Consider the following 18,615-nt stretch of genomic DNA (forward strand, 5'->3'; position numbering starts at 1 on the left):
GATGGGCCGGAGTTGAATTCTCCGGCCGGCTGATGAAGAGTTAGGAGGAATTTATTTCTGGTGTTAGAAATTCATTTCTGGGTATAATGTGGGGATTCCACAATAAGTTGTAGGTCCCGAGAAGTAACTAATTGGTTCTTAGCCACGAAAATAAGTCTAATCCTTCAAGCCAGCCCTAGGAGAGCTGTTAATCAGCTCAGTGGTTTGGTAAAACTAAGGTATACTTAGGAGGGGGAAGGGGGAGAGGGATAGACATTAAAACAAACTCGTTGGTCTTATCAGCAAGGTTTATTGTCTCCGACATTCTTGAGTTCTTCAAGCCTTTTTTCAAAATAATGACACAACCCATTACTTAAGCCCAGAAGTCTAGCAGTTGCAACATCCCATATGTCCAACAAGCTAGAGGGGCGAGATTCCTTTCTCAGCTCTTCCAGACCAGGAAGGTATTCCTGGTTGGGTAGAACCAAGACAGTCAGTTCAGAGATTTACCCAGACTCCATCCTCCAATGGCCAAGTCTCCTATGTAAAGACTGAAGGTTTGTATTTGTGAAGAACAAAGTGCAAATTTTAAAGTTTGTATTTTTCTAAAATACAAACCAAAAGGTCTTTACATTTACAGCCCACTTCAGCCACCCCTCATTCTGGTACCTGGGCCGAAAGGCAAAGTAGAGTGCAGACCGACAAGTGGGCAGGGCTTCCCCCTGCTGTCGCTAGCCAACGACTTTGTTTGAAAGTTAACAGCCATTCCAGCTCGCGTTCGCAAGCAAAACCCTATGTGAAGACTTCGGGTTTGTATGTTAGGAAAAATACAGATTACAGTACTTTAAAATTTACAATTTTATTAAGGGATATTAATCTGTAATAAAATAATTATGCACACCGCAAGAGAGAGAGAGAGAGAGAGAGAGAGAGAGAGAGATTATGATGATCACTTACAGAAGGGCAATTTACATTTTGACAAGTGAACTGAAATTTTGCAGGTAAATTTAATCACACATTACAATATTTGCTTGTATTGCTTGCCCAAATGGCACAAACAAAAGAGTAGGGGCAGTTTAACATTTAGTTCTAGTTCACTTTTCATTCAGTTGTAACAGTTAAATTAGAATGCATTTGTGAGTGATGGAAGGTGAGTGAAGGGTACTCCCCCACTCAACCCCCATAACCACCAGTTGATGCTGTGTTACCAAGTTGAGTGACAATCCCAACTCATGCTGAGGAATAATCCTATATGAAAGGCTCTGGTTTGTATACTAAGGAGAAATATGAATTACTTTTAGAAATTTATTACATTTTAGTTTCTTGTCTGTGTTCCTAATTATATCTATTTCATTATCAGTATTTCAAGGCTACATTTACATAATGCTCATAAAAATGTGGATGTGAAATCTGATTTCTTCACTTTATTACTTTGGATAGAATAAAAATGAATGTAGGAAAATCATCAATATTCACATAGGAAAATCTTCAATTTTCACACCTGTTGCCAGTTTGTTAGAATTTTTATCTTTTATGGAGCAGATAGCTGGATATACCATTTTCCAAGTAAATTTTAATAGAATTGAGTATGATTTCTGTAAAGAACTGTAAATTTGAAATCATTGAGAAAGTTTACCCTGAAAATTTGTTCATAATTGGTGCTTATTTTTGTGGTTGATGTGGATGAATGGGCATTAAATAATGTGGCATGATTGGGAAATAACCTATTTTAGGAGGTATTAGTTGATGTGTCCTCACCTTTAAAGTTCTGGATAATAATTGAAAGTTTCTGTTAGTAAGCTTACGTTACACTGAATTTAGGTAGATTATGTAAATATTGTATTTATAGTCAAATGGGAACTTTTGTTTCAGGTTGAGATTTTGTTCCATTCATTGGTTTGAAAGCTAAATTAGTTATCCATGTCTTCATATTTGACCATTCCTCGAAAGTTCTTGCAGCGTCCTGCAGTATTGTATGTGAGTATTGTTATTCTTCTTTTTGCATTGGATTTTATGTTGCAAACTCATCTGTATGTACTGAATTGTAATGGATATAAATGTAATGTTTTTATTCTTCCTTTTTTTGTTCTTCGTTATATGATTGCATAGATTTTAGTCTTTCTCTTCTTACCTTGGTTTCTTTCGAGGTGTCCTTCAGATCGCTTCGTGGATGATGTGCTATCTTGTATATTTATTCCTTTTAAATATTGATATCTCTCAGAAAGGCGTATAGAGACGAGATCGGTAATTTCTTCACTTTAATTAGTAGTATTATAAATATCAGTACAAAATTAACAAGTTACAATGATAGAAACGAATCACTCTTGAATCAGTCTATATGGGGAACACGAAGCGATTGGGAGAAGTACTCTCCCTTGAAGGACACAGTTCTGACTCAGGTCTCCTCGTCGGTCTCTCACTCGTTGAACCCTCAGAAAACTTGCTATCTGTAAATCTCCACCTCCTTCTAGCCTTATTGGAAGGATTAATCAGCAAGGCCTCCCTTCAAGTAGCTGATTGGAAGGACTGTAGTGGGTGTGATTCAAATCTCTCCTTAGAGGACTTGATAGGAGGTGATCTTAGGAGGGTGTGGGAAAGACCCCTCCCACACATAATTGATTGGAGGTTGAAGAAGTATATCACTTGGGTCAACCCCAAATTCCTGGAACTTCCACGAAAACACCTTTCGGAGAAGGCGGGACTATAGAATCAGCTGTTGTAAGCATTTAGACTGTGCTGACTCATGTTTTGCTTGGCTTCAATCGCGAGGCCATTATTTCCCATTTTTACGACTGTTTTTATGGCTTAAACACGATATACTGCAATGTAAACATCTCACGTATTGATAACACGACACAACAGCATTTGGCCGTTATCACTGTGTTGGATAACGCATTTGACTGGTTTTGATCGCTCTTCTCTCTCCCTGATTGTTCAAGCTTCTCTGGATTTTTTGACCTTCTCTCCATTTTTGACTTGGCTCTGGCTTTGATTTTGAAATGGATAAAATGGATAAGACACCACCCTTGGACAACACTCGACTTCCACATCTGCTTCTGCCGTGACGACGGAGATCGCTGCCGCTGGAGAAACTGCAGCCCATTGTTCGTGCACCACCTGCAAGAAAAGGATGAGTACCCTTAAAAACGACAGACATTCGTTGTGCATAAATTGCAGGAAGGTACAATGTAACGTCACATTGCGATGTGACGAATGTAGGTCATGGTCGATAGCACAGATGGAAGATTATCTCAAGTATAGGAAATCATTAGCTTCTAAGAGTAAACGTAAGGATTCAGCGGTAGAGACTCAGGGTTTTGACAAAGAGGCTTTAGAGTCAGAATTATTTAGGAAATTAGAAGACAAATTGTCAGCCAGCATGTCTAGTTTGTTTTCAAGTTTCATGTCAAAACAGAAATAAAAGATCAGGAAAAGGTAATAGAGACACAGAACCTAACGCTTTTTCAGCTCCCTGCCTGTCTCCAGAACCATCCTAACGGGTGCTGGGGGTCATGGAGAACCGCAAACCTCAAAGGTAGGATCTACCGGCCCCCCTGGCGCGGAGCAGGCAGTGTCAGCAGCAGATTTCCTTTCACCCTGGTAACGAAGTCCTAAGGTAAAATCAAATTTAGACTGACTTCATGATTAAGTTAGATAGACGGTAGTAGAGAATCAGGAAGATAGGTTGAAGGTAGTCGGAGTCAGGTGTCATTAAGGTTGCGTTCTTGTTGGATCCAACAGCTTGTCTTCTTTTTCCCGCAGTGGAATTTCTGCAAAATAAAAGGTTGCAAAATCGTAGAGGATGACTCAATATTGGTTCCTAGCTCTTCTGGTTTGACAGTTGGGAGCATCCCTTCCTCTTCTTCGAAGTTTCTGTTTCCCCCTGGGGACAAACCTTCGTCCCTTTCAGAGTCTAATTCGGTAGATCAATTGCTGAACATTGCAGAGTATAATGCTGATCTGTTGGGACTCTCTAAAGGCTACAGATCTTTGGTTAGAAATTGTTTTAATATTGGTTTTTCCAACATTTTTGAGCATGTTTTGAAAAATCTCCCGGAATTCACAAATGATGCTTTACAAGATTATCAGGGGGGAACAGAATCGGTCTATTTTCTTTCCTTAAAATCTATGGCCTCTTCTGTATCTACAGACATCTCTTCCCATATGGTTTCAAAATCTCTCTATGGTTTTTTCTCAACCCTCCGCTTCGGTCATTCTTCTGGAGACTGGTTTTCTTCTCGTCATCCGAGCTCTCTACCATTAATGGACTTGTCTTCTCGGACAATCTTCCACAAATCATATCTCTCATCCTCCGAGCTAGTTGCTGCGCATCTGCGGCAGTGCGACTGTTCAGAAATTCAGTGTTTTGGTTCCGGTAGTCTCAGCAATCACCGTAGCTAGGTTTACTGGTAACCTATCATCCACAATCGCCAAGTCTGCACTCGCAGTTTCCCATGCGAACTCCTGTGAGCCCTGGGTCTGCTCTTGCACGCTTCTCCACCCGTATGACGCCATCGGGCAGGGACTTCGGTGGTTACCCCAAGTGTGGCTTCTTCTCTCTTCCTCCTTCTGTACCTTCCTTCTACCTTTCCAACAGGTTTCTTGTTCTCCGTTAGGACAGTTTTTGTAGGTTCGGTTCGTTATGGTCAGCAGGGGATTTTCCCTGTTCTTCTTCTCTGCAAATAGCGGAGGTTCGTTGCTGCGTTCTCATCCGCATGCTACTGTTATCCAGCCTAGTTCAAGGCGAAAAGGCGTTTCTCCATTTTCTGAGGTGGGCGTAGCTCCCCCAGGTGTGTCTGGCTCAAGCGTAGCTCCACCGTTGTTGGAGAGTGCGGGTTTTGTGCAACCCTTCTCGGCTGCCCACAACATGATTGCGACTGATCCTTCAGGTGTTCGTCTTGCGCACTCAGGTATTTCGTGTTCCGGGTTAACTGATCCAGCGTTTTCTAGGGGTCAGCCTGTCTCTGTTCCTGTCTCGACTCGGTCGGATCTTTCCGATAAGGATTTCTCTTGCGAGGAAGAGGATCCGGTACTGGAAGCCTGTTCTCCTTCAGCTTAACGAGAATCGAGCATGTTTCTGATGGTGGACTTATCCATGCGCTTTATCTACAGTCCAAGGCTCTGGTGAAGAACCTTTTCAACCCAATCAGGCGATGTTTCTGAGTCACCGTTTACATAAAACCAGTGGTGGCGCATGCACCAAAGAATCTAGTTTGGTTTGGCCGTGTCGAGCAGGCATTGAGGGAGGCGGACGGTAGGTTAGCGGCATTAATTGGGTCGGGTAGGCAGGATTCCACCTTGCTTCCTTCTCGTAGCGGTTTTACAAGTGCCGCGGTAACTTTATGCGGGTGTTAGGTCCCCCAATGAATCAGTGGAAGCTCTTCTGTTCAGGGTCCCTTCTTCAAATCGCTTGGTTTCTGTCACGCGAGAGAGGCGGTATTTTGGAAGACACTTTTCGACCAGTCGGAGGCACTATCCCATTCGATGTGGATGTTATCTGCTTTACTGGGGTTCCTTAAACAGGACTTGTTATTCTCCTCGGACCCGCTTGTTCGACAACCTCATCACTGGTGTCACTGGGAATGGCCTATCAGGCAAACATTTCGGCCGGATGCACAACCTTCTTCGGTAAGAAGAGGAGGAATTTCTTTCTGAACCATCTACCTCCGCATTATCCGGACATTCACAAAAGGGCTCTGTTGAGAGCACCATTGGCGCTCAGCAACAGTCTTTTCAGGGAGGAAGATGTAAAGGCCGATGGTAAATTTCCTGTTTCTTCTTCAGCTGTCGAGTCACAGTAAGTACGATTTGCAGCACAGACCGCCAGATCACCGAGAGGTTCCAGGATGACATCACCATTGCCGGACGATTCCAAATCACCAACTAGGTCCCCTAAGAAAGTCCGTCATCCAAGTCTTCAGCTTCTGCTTCAGATCCCAAACCTCTGTCCTTAAGAAGGCGCTGGAAATAGAGACACTTCCCTCGTCTGCACCTGTGAGGTTCAGCTCCATTCTGGGAAATCTGAAGGAGTGTGGCTTGAGAGTTGGGTAGTGAGGTGTTAAGGAAGGTACAGAGTCCCTTTGTTCTCTTCCTCCAATTATCCAGCTCTCACTAATTATCTTCTCAGTTATTCCCCTTCTTCCATCAGGGGAATAGCTTTAGCAGCAGAAGTCCGAGTCTCTCTTGGAGAAGGGAGCATTTAGAACTTTGCCCTTCTTCCCAGGCTTTACAGTCGGATTTTTTGTGGCTCCAAAGTCGAGGACCTTGAGACCCATCATAGATCTTCGAAGTCTTCAACCGGTTCATCTCCGGTTCCATATGAAACTTCAGTCGGTGCTGCGGTCGGTTCGAGAGACGACTGATGATTTCAGGACCTCGGGCGACGCTTATCTCCAGGTTCCGGTCCTCGTCCGAATCCGGAAGTTCCTTCCATTCTCAGGTCCAACTGAACATTTCAGTTCAGAGTCCTCTCTGCTTCGGCCCACCACAGCTCCTCAAGTCTTTACAAGGGGGTGATGTCTCCTATTTCAGAGATAATGCATCGCCGTTTCAGGATGAGGCGCCACTCCGACGACGGTTAGTTCAGTCAGTAGAGGAAGTTTTGCAGGCGAGGGACTCTTACTAAACTTGTGTCAAAAGTTGGGAACACGATCAATCCTGGAAAGAGTTCTTGATTCCAGCTCAGGACAAAAATTATTTAGGAATAACGATTCAGACACGTCTTTTGAGGGCTTTCCCGACAGAGGAACGAGTTTTGGCAATTCTGAGCCAACTAGAAACATTCAGATCGAACAGAGCTCAACCTGTGAGCCTATGGAAGAGCTTGCTGGGCAGGATGGCCTCCCTCTCACTCCTAATTCCAGGGTCTCGTCTCCGATGCTTTCTGTGGCATGTCTCAGGGGAATCGCTGGGACTTTCGGAAGAGAACGCTGCTCATAGTCTGGGACGATTCTGCCTGAAGGATCTTTCGGTGGTGGTCAGAAGAAGATCATCTGACCATCGGTGAAGATTGACCCCATTCCAGATTTCATCTGTACACAGATGCTCGGATCAGGGTTGGGGAGCAAACTCTGAGGAACAGTCAGGGGCCTTGACCTAATCTGATCGAGAGAGTCCATCAACCACAGGGAACTAAGAGCAGAAGAGGCTCCAGGCCTGTTTCGGCAGATCAGGAGGCAACAGGACGGTAGCGCTCTTTGCGACAACGTAACTGCAGTGTCACACCAAGAAGAGGGGGACAAAATCACGAATCAAGTCGCCCAGAGAATTCTCCGCTGGGTGCGAGTGCCCAGGACTACTCCTGCTCAATTCAGGTCGTGGAAAACTCAACGCTTTGGCAGATGCCCTAAGCCGAATGCAAGAGGTTCTAGGGGGAATGACGCCAGTGCAGTAGGAAGTTCAACTTCTATTGAAGAAATGGCCAGGCAACCATAGACCTGTTCGCTACAAGACTAAACTTTCAGCCCCAGCATACTTCTCCCCAGTAGAAGATCCCATGTCGTCGGGACGGACGCCATGTTAAATTCCCTAAACGACATGCAACCATTCCTCCATTTGGAATGATTCAACAAGTGTTGATGAAACTCAGGAACTCCAACAACACCAAAATGTCCAGCGAGCAGCACGTCATGCTGGACTCTCTAAGGCAGTGGCTCGCCAACTGTCTTTCTGTCAGAGAAGGTCAACGAGAAAACTATATCAGCCGGGTTACGGCCATCGCAGTTGGTGCCGAACCAAGGTCATCGATATCACTTCCAATGGTAGTGAAAGTAGCGGACTTTCTACTTTTTCTTAGGAAAGAAAAGAAATTATCGTACTCTACGATCGCCGGTTACAGATCAATGCTTAGTAGTACATTCCGTTTCCATCTTCCGGAATTGGCAACCAGTAGAATACTTCACGATCTCTTAAGGTCTTTTAAGGTAGAACGTCCAGTTCTTCCTCTTCGGGCACCATCGTGGGATTTAGCGGTGGTATTAACTCTCCTTAGTTCGTCAGAATACGAGCCATTAGAAACACCTTCATTACACAGCTAACTAAGATCGTATTACTTCTAGCTGCACTGGCCACAGCTAGAAGAGTAGGAGAGAGATTCGGGCCGTTTCAAGAACTGTATTTTTCTAGGGAAAGATATTTTTCTGTCATATTTGCTGGAATTGCAGCTAAATCGAATCGAATCGAATCCTTTACCCAGAGCCGCTTTAGAGTAACGCCTTTAGAAGATTTGTGAGGATGTACCAGAAATGCCATTATGTCCGTCAGGGCGCTGAAGGCCGACACGCATAGAAAAGATGTTTGCCCTTTGGCCGAGAATGTTATCTGTTTCTCCCAGATGTCCTTCGCGCTTCGATCTCAAGAATGCTATTAATTTTTCTTAAGAGAGGTGATACAGCAAGGCCAAATTCTTCAACCTTCGGAACCATCGAACTCCTCTGAGCGCTCAAGAGCCCAGCATGAGGGGTGGGTGATATCGCCGGCATTTCAAGAATTTCTCGTGTCGGGCAATATTAGAAGCAGCAACTTGAAACTTTTTCACCTTAAGGACATTCAATTTTCGCCGAAAAGGGTTACTAGCTGGTCCCTTTTGTGGCGCCAATTCAGTTCTTAGTAAAGGGTAAACTAAGGGTTGGGGTGGGGAGAGAAAGGGCGTTGTGACAGCATAAGATAGGTGAGTAGAACTGTCAGTGAATCGGAATTCATTTACGGAACACAAGATTTGTTCATGAGACTTACCTGCCAGATATATATATATATATATAGCCGTATTCTCCGAAGTCCGACAGAATTTCAAAATTAGCGGCACACACAGTGGCCGGGTCAGTTGTTGCACACATTCCCACCGCTGGGAGGCGGTATCAGAACCATTCTCCCATTTTCTATTCAGATTTTCTGCTGTCGACTGGCAAATACCTGTTGTCAAATTCCTCTGCCATTTCATTTCGGAAATTTGTTGTCACTTTAAGTATTTTGGTTGTTTTTTGGTATTCGCATCGATCTGCATCTGGCATTCGCTTAGGACCGTTTTGATTTTGCTTTTGACTTTTCTTATAATTAAGATGTCTTCCTCAGCTATCGAGTCTGTAGCTTGATGAATGTAAGGTGAGGCCATCGGCTATCCTCAAGCACTTTATGCGTATGAAAATGGTGTTGGAATGTTCATGGATAATCGGTGTAATGAATGAGGGATTATCTGAGGCAGGGAGAAGCATGAAGCCCATATGCGTAAATTGAGCATGATAGGCTGAGGAGGTCTTCTCCAGGCGTGCATCTGTAGATGGACAGTCAGGTGATTTCTCTCTGCTAGTAACCCTGTAGTAAATATTAGTCCTAACCCTGTAGTATTGCCTTCGGGCCCTGAGGTTGTTGCTGCAGAAGGTAATACCCTGGCTCTCGTGTTAGAGTCAATACGTGCTCTTGAAACTAAAGTGAATGCGATTCAAGCGCAAAGTGTTGTTAGTGCTTGTGCCCCTAGTGTTGTGGAGGGGGCGTCAGATCGGCCCTATAATGCCTCTAGGCCTGGACCTCTGCCGAACTCCCAGGATTCAGGGAGGGGCCATGTCGAAGCCGCACGAGGATTACGGGCCCCACCGATTCATGTCCTTCGCAGGTCCTGATGACGCTACCCAGGGCTGCCAGGGATCGTGCACCGGCACATCCCGGGCGATTGCTTGCCCGACACGCTCCTTCCCGGTCGGGTTGGAGTTCTCGGTTGGACTCGCCTCAGAGAAGCTGAGAGGAGGACGCTTTCACTTCCTCTCTAGACGTTTTGTGCTCTTTCCCCAGAAAGTTTCAGATATTCCTCCGCAGAAGAGATTAACCCTTAATAAGCCCTATTTATAAAAACGTCTATACCAGCGGCAAGCTGTGAGTTAAAGGCCAAGCGAAAAGTTTTTTTAAAAATCACAGCATCGCTTTAGTTTTTAAGATTAGAGTCTATTTTTGGCCTATTTTTTTTGTTATTGCCTGAAGTTTAGTATGCAGCCATCAGAAATGAAAAAATATCATTATCATATATAAATATTGAATATATGACAGCAAAAAAACTCAGATATACTGTATACAAATCGCGCCAAAGCAAAACGGTTAAAGCCACGAGTTAATTTTTTTATTTGTATTGTACACTAAATTGCAATGATTTTGGTATATAACAAATTTTAAACGATCAAAGCAAATACAGAGAAAATATTATCACAAATGATGCATGAATTGCAGAACACGCCGGACGTAAAAATGTTTTTTTAATAAATTCACCATAAATCGAAATATTGTGCTAGAGACTTCACTTGTTAAGAATGAAGCTAATTGATTAGATATTACTTGACTGTAAGTGCTTTAGCTAATTGCAGTTTTCGACCATTTCGGTCGTAAAGTAAAGCTGACTGAAAGCCTAATTTTTTCTATTTATCGTGATTTATATGAAAATATTTCAAAACTGATAAAAGCTACAACCATGAGTTATTTTTTGTTGTATTGTACATGAAATTGCGCACATTTTCATATATAAGACTTTATGTAACGACTAATATAAAATGGTGCAAATATTACGACAACAAGATGAAAGAATTTCTGAGATGTTTGGCCAAGTTACCGCAGAGACGTAAGGAAATGTTTTTTCAAAATTCACCATAAATCGAAATACAACTTAGAGATCGCAATTTATTGCAAAATGAAGGTAAACGATTGAATATTACTAGAATGTAAGAGTTTTAGCCAATTGCATATTTTTACCATTTCGCTCTAGTTAAAGGATCGAAGGTTGAAATTTTTGGCAGTTATCGTAGATTTATGTGGAAAAATAATAAAACTGATAAAAGCTACAACCATGAGCTATTTTCTGTTGTATCTTTACATGAAATTGCACACATTTTCATATAAAACTTTAAATAACTAATATAAACGTGCAAACATTACAACAAAGTGACGTAAAGAATTCTGAGATGTTCGGTTGAGCATTAAGTGCTGCTGGATGTAAGGAAAAAGTTTTCACCACCATAAATCGAAATATTGTGCCAGAGACTTCCAGTTTGTTGCAAAACAGCTACATGATTAACATTACTAGAATGTAAGAGGTTTTAGCTTATAATTGCGCTTTTTACCATTTCGTTGAGTTAGTTAACTCAAGGTTGAAATTTTGGCAGTTATCGTGATTTATATGAAAATATTTCAAACTACAAAGCTACAACTATGAGTTATTTTCTGCTTGTATTCTACATAATGGCGCACATTTCCATATATAAAACTATGTAACGACTAATATAAAACAGTGCAACGTTACGACAACGTGACGCAAAGAATTTCTGGCACGGACGAAGGAAAAAATTCTTTTTTTAAATTCACCATAAATCGAAATATTGTACTAGAGACTTCAATTTGTTGCAAATGAAGGTAAATGATTGAATATTACTAGAATGTAAGAGTTTTAGCTTACATAATTGGGCGCTTTTTTACTATTTCGTCGTGAATAAAGTTAACCAAGGTTAAAATTTGGCAGTTATCGTGGTTTATATGAAAATATTTCCAAATCCGATAAAAGCTACAACCATGGGTTGTATTTGTTGCATGTACATGAAATTGCGCACATTTTCATATATAAACTTTATGTAACGGCTAATATAGAACAGTGCAAAAATTACGATAAATGACGAAGAATTTATGAAATTTTTCGCCGAGTTACCGTGGGTAAGAAAAAGTTTTTTCAAAAATTCACCATAAATCGAAATATTGTGCTAGATCAATTTGTTGCAAATGAAGGTACATGATTGAATATTAATAGAATGTAAGAGTTTTATTATAATTGCGTTTTTTGACCATTTCGTCGAGTCAAAGGACCTAAGGTTGAAATTTTTTGTAGTCGACGACGGGTACGTCCACTTGGCACCCAACGACAATTTTAGTCGTATATGATGTCCAGTAGGCGCCATGGTTATGTTCTTCGATGATGATCGCTGCTCGACGCCCCAGTCGCGCTAAGGCAAGGGCTGGAGCTTCTACCCCTGTGAGAAGGAAGAAGACGTCTCCTCGCCCCTCACCTTCTCGCAGGTTCAGCCCTTCTCCCGAGAGAGTTGCTTCTCCAACGCGTCAGATTTTGTTGGGTTTGCAACAACAGCTGGATGCTCTCATGAACCGTAGAGATGACAGGCCTCGTCACAAAGATTCGAAACTGCCTGTTAAGAGGTCCAGACCTTCACCATCGTCTCCTGCTTCGTCTCCCTCGTCTGCTAGATGGCATGGGACTTCTCGTCTGTCGCCTAGAGAGAGTGAAAAGTGGCTTCCTAATCGTCTTCCCGATTTGAGGAGTTGGACGTTTCTCTTGACAGCGCCAGAGCGCGTGTCTCGCGCTTTCGCAGACGCTGCCACGCTTTCACGCGCGCCTCAACATGACTCTCGGTGCACGCCAGCCATGACGCTTGGCGCACGCCACGTGAAGCTCGCTCGTGTTCAGCCAGCGGAGCTGCGCTACGCCACGCCATGACGCCCGCACACGCCGCCACGCCACGGTCCCTTTGGGTATTGACGCCGCTCCTGCAGGCAAGGGCGCCCTCTTGCTTCCAGGCGTGAGATCATGCTCCAGGCAGGACCTCGCTTCCTTCTCAACTACCCGCTTCAACTTCTTGACGCCCTTCATGATTTAGCCACTGACATCTTCTAAGCGTGGAGAGGTCCCGCTTCACGATTGGCGTAGTCGGGACTCTTCCACTCAAAACTCAAGACCGGGCCAGCTGAGGAAGAAGACCCCTTTCGCCAGAGCTTCGGACGAAGAGAAACATCCTTCGCCCTCTTTCTTCTGATTATCAGACTTGACTCATTTGCTTAAGGATCTGCTTCCTGATACTTCTTTCAACCTTTCGGCCTCGCCACACCGCAGTTGTCTTCATCTAAAGCGAGAAGGACTCTCAGTTTCTCAAGATGAGGAAGTCTTTATCTACCAAAAAGCGGGCATTCAAGAAAGTCCAGGATTGGATGTCTGCTAGGAAGAATCAGAAAGACTTTTCGCTGCCTCCTTCACGCTTGTCTGGGCAAAGCAGGCATTTGGTGATGAGATCGGTGAGGATGTTGGCTTAACAGTTCCTTCGACTTCTCAAGGGGACTTGCGTCTAGTTTGACGCCTAGAAGATCCCACTTGTCCTTCTAAGGTGTCTTGGATTCTGACTGAGATGGACCACCATCTTAAAGGCCTCTTCAGACTATTGAGGTCTTTAACTTCTTGGACTGGTGTCTGGGAGTTGGGACACGAAGGCTACTAGTCCGGTTCCATTAGTCTGGGGAGCCACAGTGTACTGGGCGGTGCATGGAGAACAAGGCTGTCAGAGATGGCTCAGAAGAATCTCATGCCTCATTTTTCGTCGGCTCTTTGGAAAAGAGAGCATTGTTTTGTTCTTTCGGCGAAGTCTGTATCACTGTGCACAGAAGTGGAGAGCTGCAGTTCGCCTCCCTTTCCTCAAGCCATCTCTTTCCCCCAGACCTTGTAAAGGATATCGCTGCCAGCTCAAGAAAAGGCAACTCAAGACCTTCTTTCCAGGTCCTCTAAACGTCCTTTGGCCCCATCATCGTCGTCTGCTTTACCTCAGTCTGCTAAGAAGAAGCAGCTCTTTCGTGGAGGTGCTTCCTCGAGACCCGCTCCACGAGGGAGAGGTTTCTAGCGCAAAAGCTACCTGCGAGAGGTGGCAAGTGACTCGCTTCACCTCCAGACACCGGTAGGAGCCGCTTCTTCATTTTGCCCAAGCCTGAGAGAGAGGGGCGGACGCTGTCCCTCCAAGTGGTAGAGAGAGGCTACTTATCTTTTCTGACGCTCCTCCATTGTCTTCGACTTCAGAGTCCGTCTCCAGTTACCATCCTGCCAAGCAGAAAATTTAATTCGACCTGCTCAACAGGATGTCGAAGAGAGCAGTGGAACAGGTCTTAGACACGCAATCCCCGGGATTTTACAACAGATTGTTCCTAGTGCCGAAACATTCAGGAGGCTGGAGACCCGTCTTGGACGTCAGCAGGCTGAACAACTTTGTCCTGAAGGACAAGTTCAAGATGGAGACGTCTCAGTCAATACTAGGAGCCCTTCGTCCTGGGGATTGGATGGTATCTTTGGATCTCCAAGACGCTTATTTCCACGTTCCAATTCATCCGCTGCTCTCATGAAGTATCTCAGGCTTGTCTTGGGGGCAAGATTTACCAGTTCAGGCTCCCTGCTTTGACTCAGCACAGCCCCATGGGTGTTTACGCCTTATGGAAAACGAGCGATGTGGTTGCACTCTGTCGGGTGTCAGGATCTCTCTTACTTGGACGACTGGTTGATTCGAGCCGCCGGCTTAAGGTGTCTGGAGGACCTTTCAGTTAACACTGGAACTCGCGGGTCCTGACTTCTGGTCAATGGAAAAGTCGCAGCTGATCCCCCTCACAGTCCATTGCAGCCTGGGGATTCAGATGATTCAGCGTTTTTCTAGCTTTTCCGTCGCAAGAACGGCAGCTTAATGCTACGGGAAGTTTCGCCTTCCTGGGAAGGAAATAAACCGTAAGGAATGGAGTCTGCTGTGGGACCATTTCCTCACTGGAGAAGTTTGTTTCCCTGGGAAGACTGCATCTCAGGCCTCTTCAGTTCTTTCTGTTGGAGAACTGGAGAAACAAGGAAGACTTGGAAGAGGAATTGAGGATTCTTCCTTCAGTAAAAGAGTGCCTGAAGTGGTGGCTCGATCCAGCGAAGTTGGGAGAAGGGATCTCCCTCAAGCTTCTGAGCCCCGACCTAGTGTTGTTTTCCGACGCGTCGTCAGCAGGTTGGGGGGCAACACTAGGAGGAGAAGAAGTGTCAGGAACCTGGAGAGGGGAACAGGTGTCCTGGCACATCAACATCAAAGAGTTAGCGGCGATCTTTTTAGCTCTCCAATTCTTCGAGATCCAAGTTTCCAATCGTGTAGTTCAAGTAAACGCGGATAACACTACAGCGTTGGCTTACCTCAAGAAACAGGGCGGAACACACTCTCGTTCCCTGTTCGGCCTTGCAAGAGAGATTCTTCTTTGGGCTCATGCTCGAACATTTCGATTCTCACGAGACGGTGGCAGGGTTTAAAAAAATGTTCGGGCAGACCTGCTCAGTCGGGCGCCCATCGCGCCGACGGAATGGACCCCTTCATCAGAGGTTTGCCAAGACCTCTGGAAACTTTGGGGTCGCCCTCTGTGGATCTCTTCACGATCTCAAGAACAGCGAGGTTCTGCTGTACTGCTCCCCGCATCACCCGGGGCAGCGATAGACGCCTTCTCTGGGATTGGATGGGGATGGATGTATACGCCTTTCCCCCGTTCAAAATTCTGGGAGAAGTGATACGCAAGTTCGCGGCCTCACAAGGGACGAGGATGACACTCATCGCCCCGTTTTGGCCTTCGAACCACTGGTTCACGGAGATTCTTTACTGGTTGGTAGACGTTCCGAGAACCCTACCCATGAGAGCAGATCTGCTCAGACAACCCCACTTCGCGAGATATCATCAAAACCTCCCCGCTCTGAATCTGACTGCATTCAGACTATCGAGAATTTGGTCAGAGCGAGGGGGTTTTCTGGCCAGGTGGCACGGGCCATTGCTAGAGCCAGAAGATCTTCATTCATCAGAGTATACTGCTGGCAAGGCCAGGCTGGTGCAAAGAAGGGCTTTTCCTTCCTAATTCACTGTGAGCCAGATTGCTGGATTTTCTCCTTTATTTAAGAGAAAACTCAAGGCAGTTCCACTATCAAGGGTTATCGGAGCATGCTTTCTACTGTTTTCAGACAGAGACTGGATTTGTCTGACAGTAAGGGACTCTACGATCTCTTGAGGTCTTTCAAGACGTCTAAGGTTCCTCAGCCAATTCCTCCTACTTGGAACTTGGACGTAGTGCTCAAGTTTTTGATGTCCAGTCCTTTTGAGCCTCTCCACTCTGCATCTCTTAAGGATGTTGCTAGAAAGACTGGCCTTCCTCACTGATCTGGGTGACGCTAAGAGAGTGAGCTTAAGTTCAGGCTATCACGTCATGTGGGCTTCAAGGACACAATGCTGTCTGCTCTTTAAGCCCCACTGCCTGGCCAAGAACCAAAGGCCTCTAACCCTGGCCTAGACACTTTGAAATTAAAGGTCTAGTGACCTTATTGACAGCAACCTGAGAGAGTTTCTTACCTGGTTAGAGCTCTCAAGTACTACATTAAAAGGACTCAAGACATTCGTGGTCCCTCGGATAATTTGGCGGTGTTTCGTGAGAACCATAATGTCTAAGAAATTTTACCGCATTCTTCATTAGACGCCATTAAGGAGGCGATTCTAGTTGTGACGACTCCAACTTCAAGTTGTTGAGAGTTAACACGAGGTGAGGCCGCTGCTACCTCCATGGCGCTCCAGAAAAATATGGCACCCAGTGACATTCTCAGTGCCACATATTTATAAGCACTGCGTTTGTCACTATTTGGCGATGTTATTGCAGTATACGAAAATTGCTTTGCTAGACCAAGCATTGCTGCATCAACAACCTGGGGGCAGGGAGAAGTCTTATCCTATCCTTTGAATTCAACAGGTGTCTTTTAATTTGTGTTTTTATGGTTGTTGGGTCGACTTTCTTCCTCCACCTGCAACCTAACAGTTAGGTTTTGCTAGGTGGTTGCAATGCTCGCTTGTCCCATTGTATGGTCTAAGGTCTAGTCGTTACTGTGGTCACACCAAGACAGATCTCATCTAGAACCGGCCAGCTGTATAGGTCAATACCTCGCTGGGACCAGTAAGCAGAAGCAGACTAGGGTGACAGTACGCAGTCAGCTACAAAGCAACAGGTGGGCGGAACCAAAGTATTTATTTACCTACAAATTTGTTTTTCCTAATTTGGCTGTCTCACCCTCCAATGGTGGTATTCAGCTATATATATATATCTGGCAGGTAACTTCAAATGATATTTTAATGATAAAATAAAGTTTGTTCATACTTACCTGGTGATATATATATTCTTATTGCCCACCTCGTCCCCTCAGGATACAGTGGAAGGCCGAAAATCTGAATAGAAAATGGAATGGTTCCTTGATACCCGCCCCAGCGCGGAATGTGTACTAACCACCTGACCGCCACTGCTTGTGCCGCGAATTTTGAAATTCTGTCGACTGGAGAATACGGCTATATATATATCTGCCAGGTAAGTATGAACAAACTTATTTTACCACAAAATATACCTTACAATTAAATGAGGTTAGTATATCCAGGTGGTTCTCAGTTCGATTTATTCACCCATTCGCACAGCATCGACGCAACGGACGGCAATGATCTGAAGTCTGACCGCACATCAACTTATCTGCATACGAGGCTAAGCAATAGCCACATGGAGGCGCGCCGTTCTCCATAAGAGAGGCTACCAATAGCCACATGGAGTTCACCAGCTCCGCTATGAGGGCTTGATTAGCCACATGGGAGTTAGTTTCTCTCCGTGGGAGGCCTTTCTTCCACCACAGGAAGCAGCTCACCCAGACAGCACCGTGACTCAGACTGACAATAAGGGCATTCTCTTTCAGGCATCCCCACCTGCCGAGTAGACAACCAGGCAGGTTTGCTTTTATATGCATAGTAGACAGTTACCTACTTTACTTGTTGGTAGGTCGGTCTGACTTAATTGAAACTCCACTCACCAAATTTTGCTAATCACAATTCCAGGTGTTCAGGGAGTGTATTGCACATGAAGCTTTTCATATTTAAATTAATATTGGGCATATACCCAGCCACCTGAATGATTCCTGACCCTCCTCCCACTCTAACTGATTAATGAATAACGCACTGGGGATCTCAGCCATACACAGCCGGATTTGCAGCAGTGTTGCCAACGGTAACAGGTAACCTCATTTTGATAAGATTTTCCCAAATGCTAACACTGATAGTTAATTACCCACTAGGGTACGAGTTGTGATAGGTTTGGGCTAGAAAATCTTAGGCTTTAATTCAGGTGTTCAGGCATATAATATTAGTTTTATTATGAAACTTTCATTCTCATTTAAAAGTTAGGTTAATACTGAATTTTGTCTTTTGATATGTAACGTAAGAATAACTCTCTCTCTCTCTCTCTCTCTCTCTCTCTCTCTCTCTCATAGTTAGTGCTCATACATTTTTACAAATCATTTCTCTGTATGTCTTTACCATTACAGTAGATAGTTTAAATTGATCTAATTTTACCTGCACCGCCTAATAAGTGTAAATGCATTAGTGTGGCAAATACATCTCTAAAAACATACAGACTTAATACCCAAAACATAGAGACATAATAACCAAGAGTTGTATTCGGCTAAAAATAAAAACACTGCTTGTTAATGAAAGCATTTCAGAACAAAGAGAAAGAGATGCAGAATAAAGCTATTAAAGAGGTTAAAACTTCACAAAATAGATCAGATGGAAGGGAAGAGAGACAGTCTTCTTCCAACTTCTATTTTTATGTCACCTATTTATTTCTTTTAAGGGTAATGTATTAAGCTAACTTTAAATGAAATTACAGTAACTTTAATTTACTTAAAAGTTAGCTTAATAATTTGGGAGTATGGGTTATATTTAGTGTCAAACTTAGAAATAAGCATTTCGAGCTCGGCCCTGTCCCGTGAAATTCCATTCTTACTCGAATTTAGGTATAAATATTATAAATATACCAGAGAAAAAATAT

At 44.1% G+C, this 18,615-nt stretch overlaps 1 protein-coding gene across 12 annotated transcripts in view; it reads left to right on the forward strand.

Moving 5' to 3' along the window:
- LOC136837314 (transcription elongation factor, mitochondrial) overlaps nt 1-18,615 on the forward strand; it is a 250,307-nt gene that overhangs the window by 36,513 nt on the left and 195,179 nt on the right. For 10 of the 12 annotated variants that reach the window (XM_067102072.1, XM_067102067.1, XM_067102075.1 and 7 more), the window contains exon 2: nt 1,852-1,956. The exons of 1 other annotated variant lie outside the window; for it this stretch is intronic. In XM_067102072.1, coding sequence (XP_066958173.1) covers nt 1,900-1,956 — 57 coding nt within the window. In that variant the 5' untranslated portion in view covers nt 1,852-1,899. Of the gene's footprint in view, nt 1-619; nt 789-1,851; nt 1,957-18,615 lie in introns of those variants that run through there. One more of the 12 variants, XM_067102070.1, reaches the window with a different exon arrangement.

The sequence above is a fragment of the Macrobrachium rosenbergii genome, chromosome 58 (assembly GCF_040412425.1).
Source record: "Macrobrachium rosenbergii isolate ZJJX-2024 chromosome 58, ASM4041242v1, whole genome shotgun sequence".
Lineage (NCBI taxonomy): Eukaryota > Metazoa > Arthropoda > Malacostraca > Decapoda > Palaemonidae > Macrobrachium > Macrobrachium rosenbergii.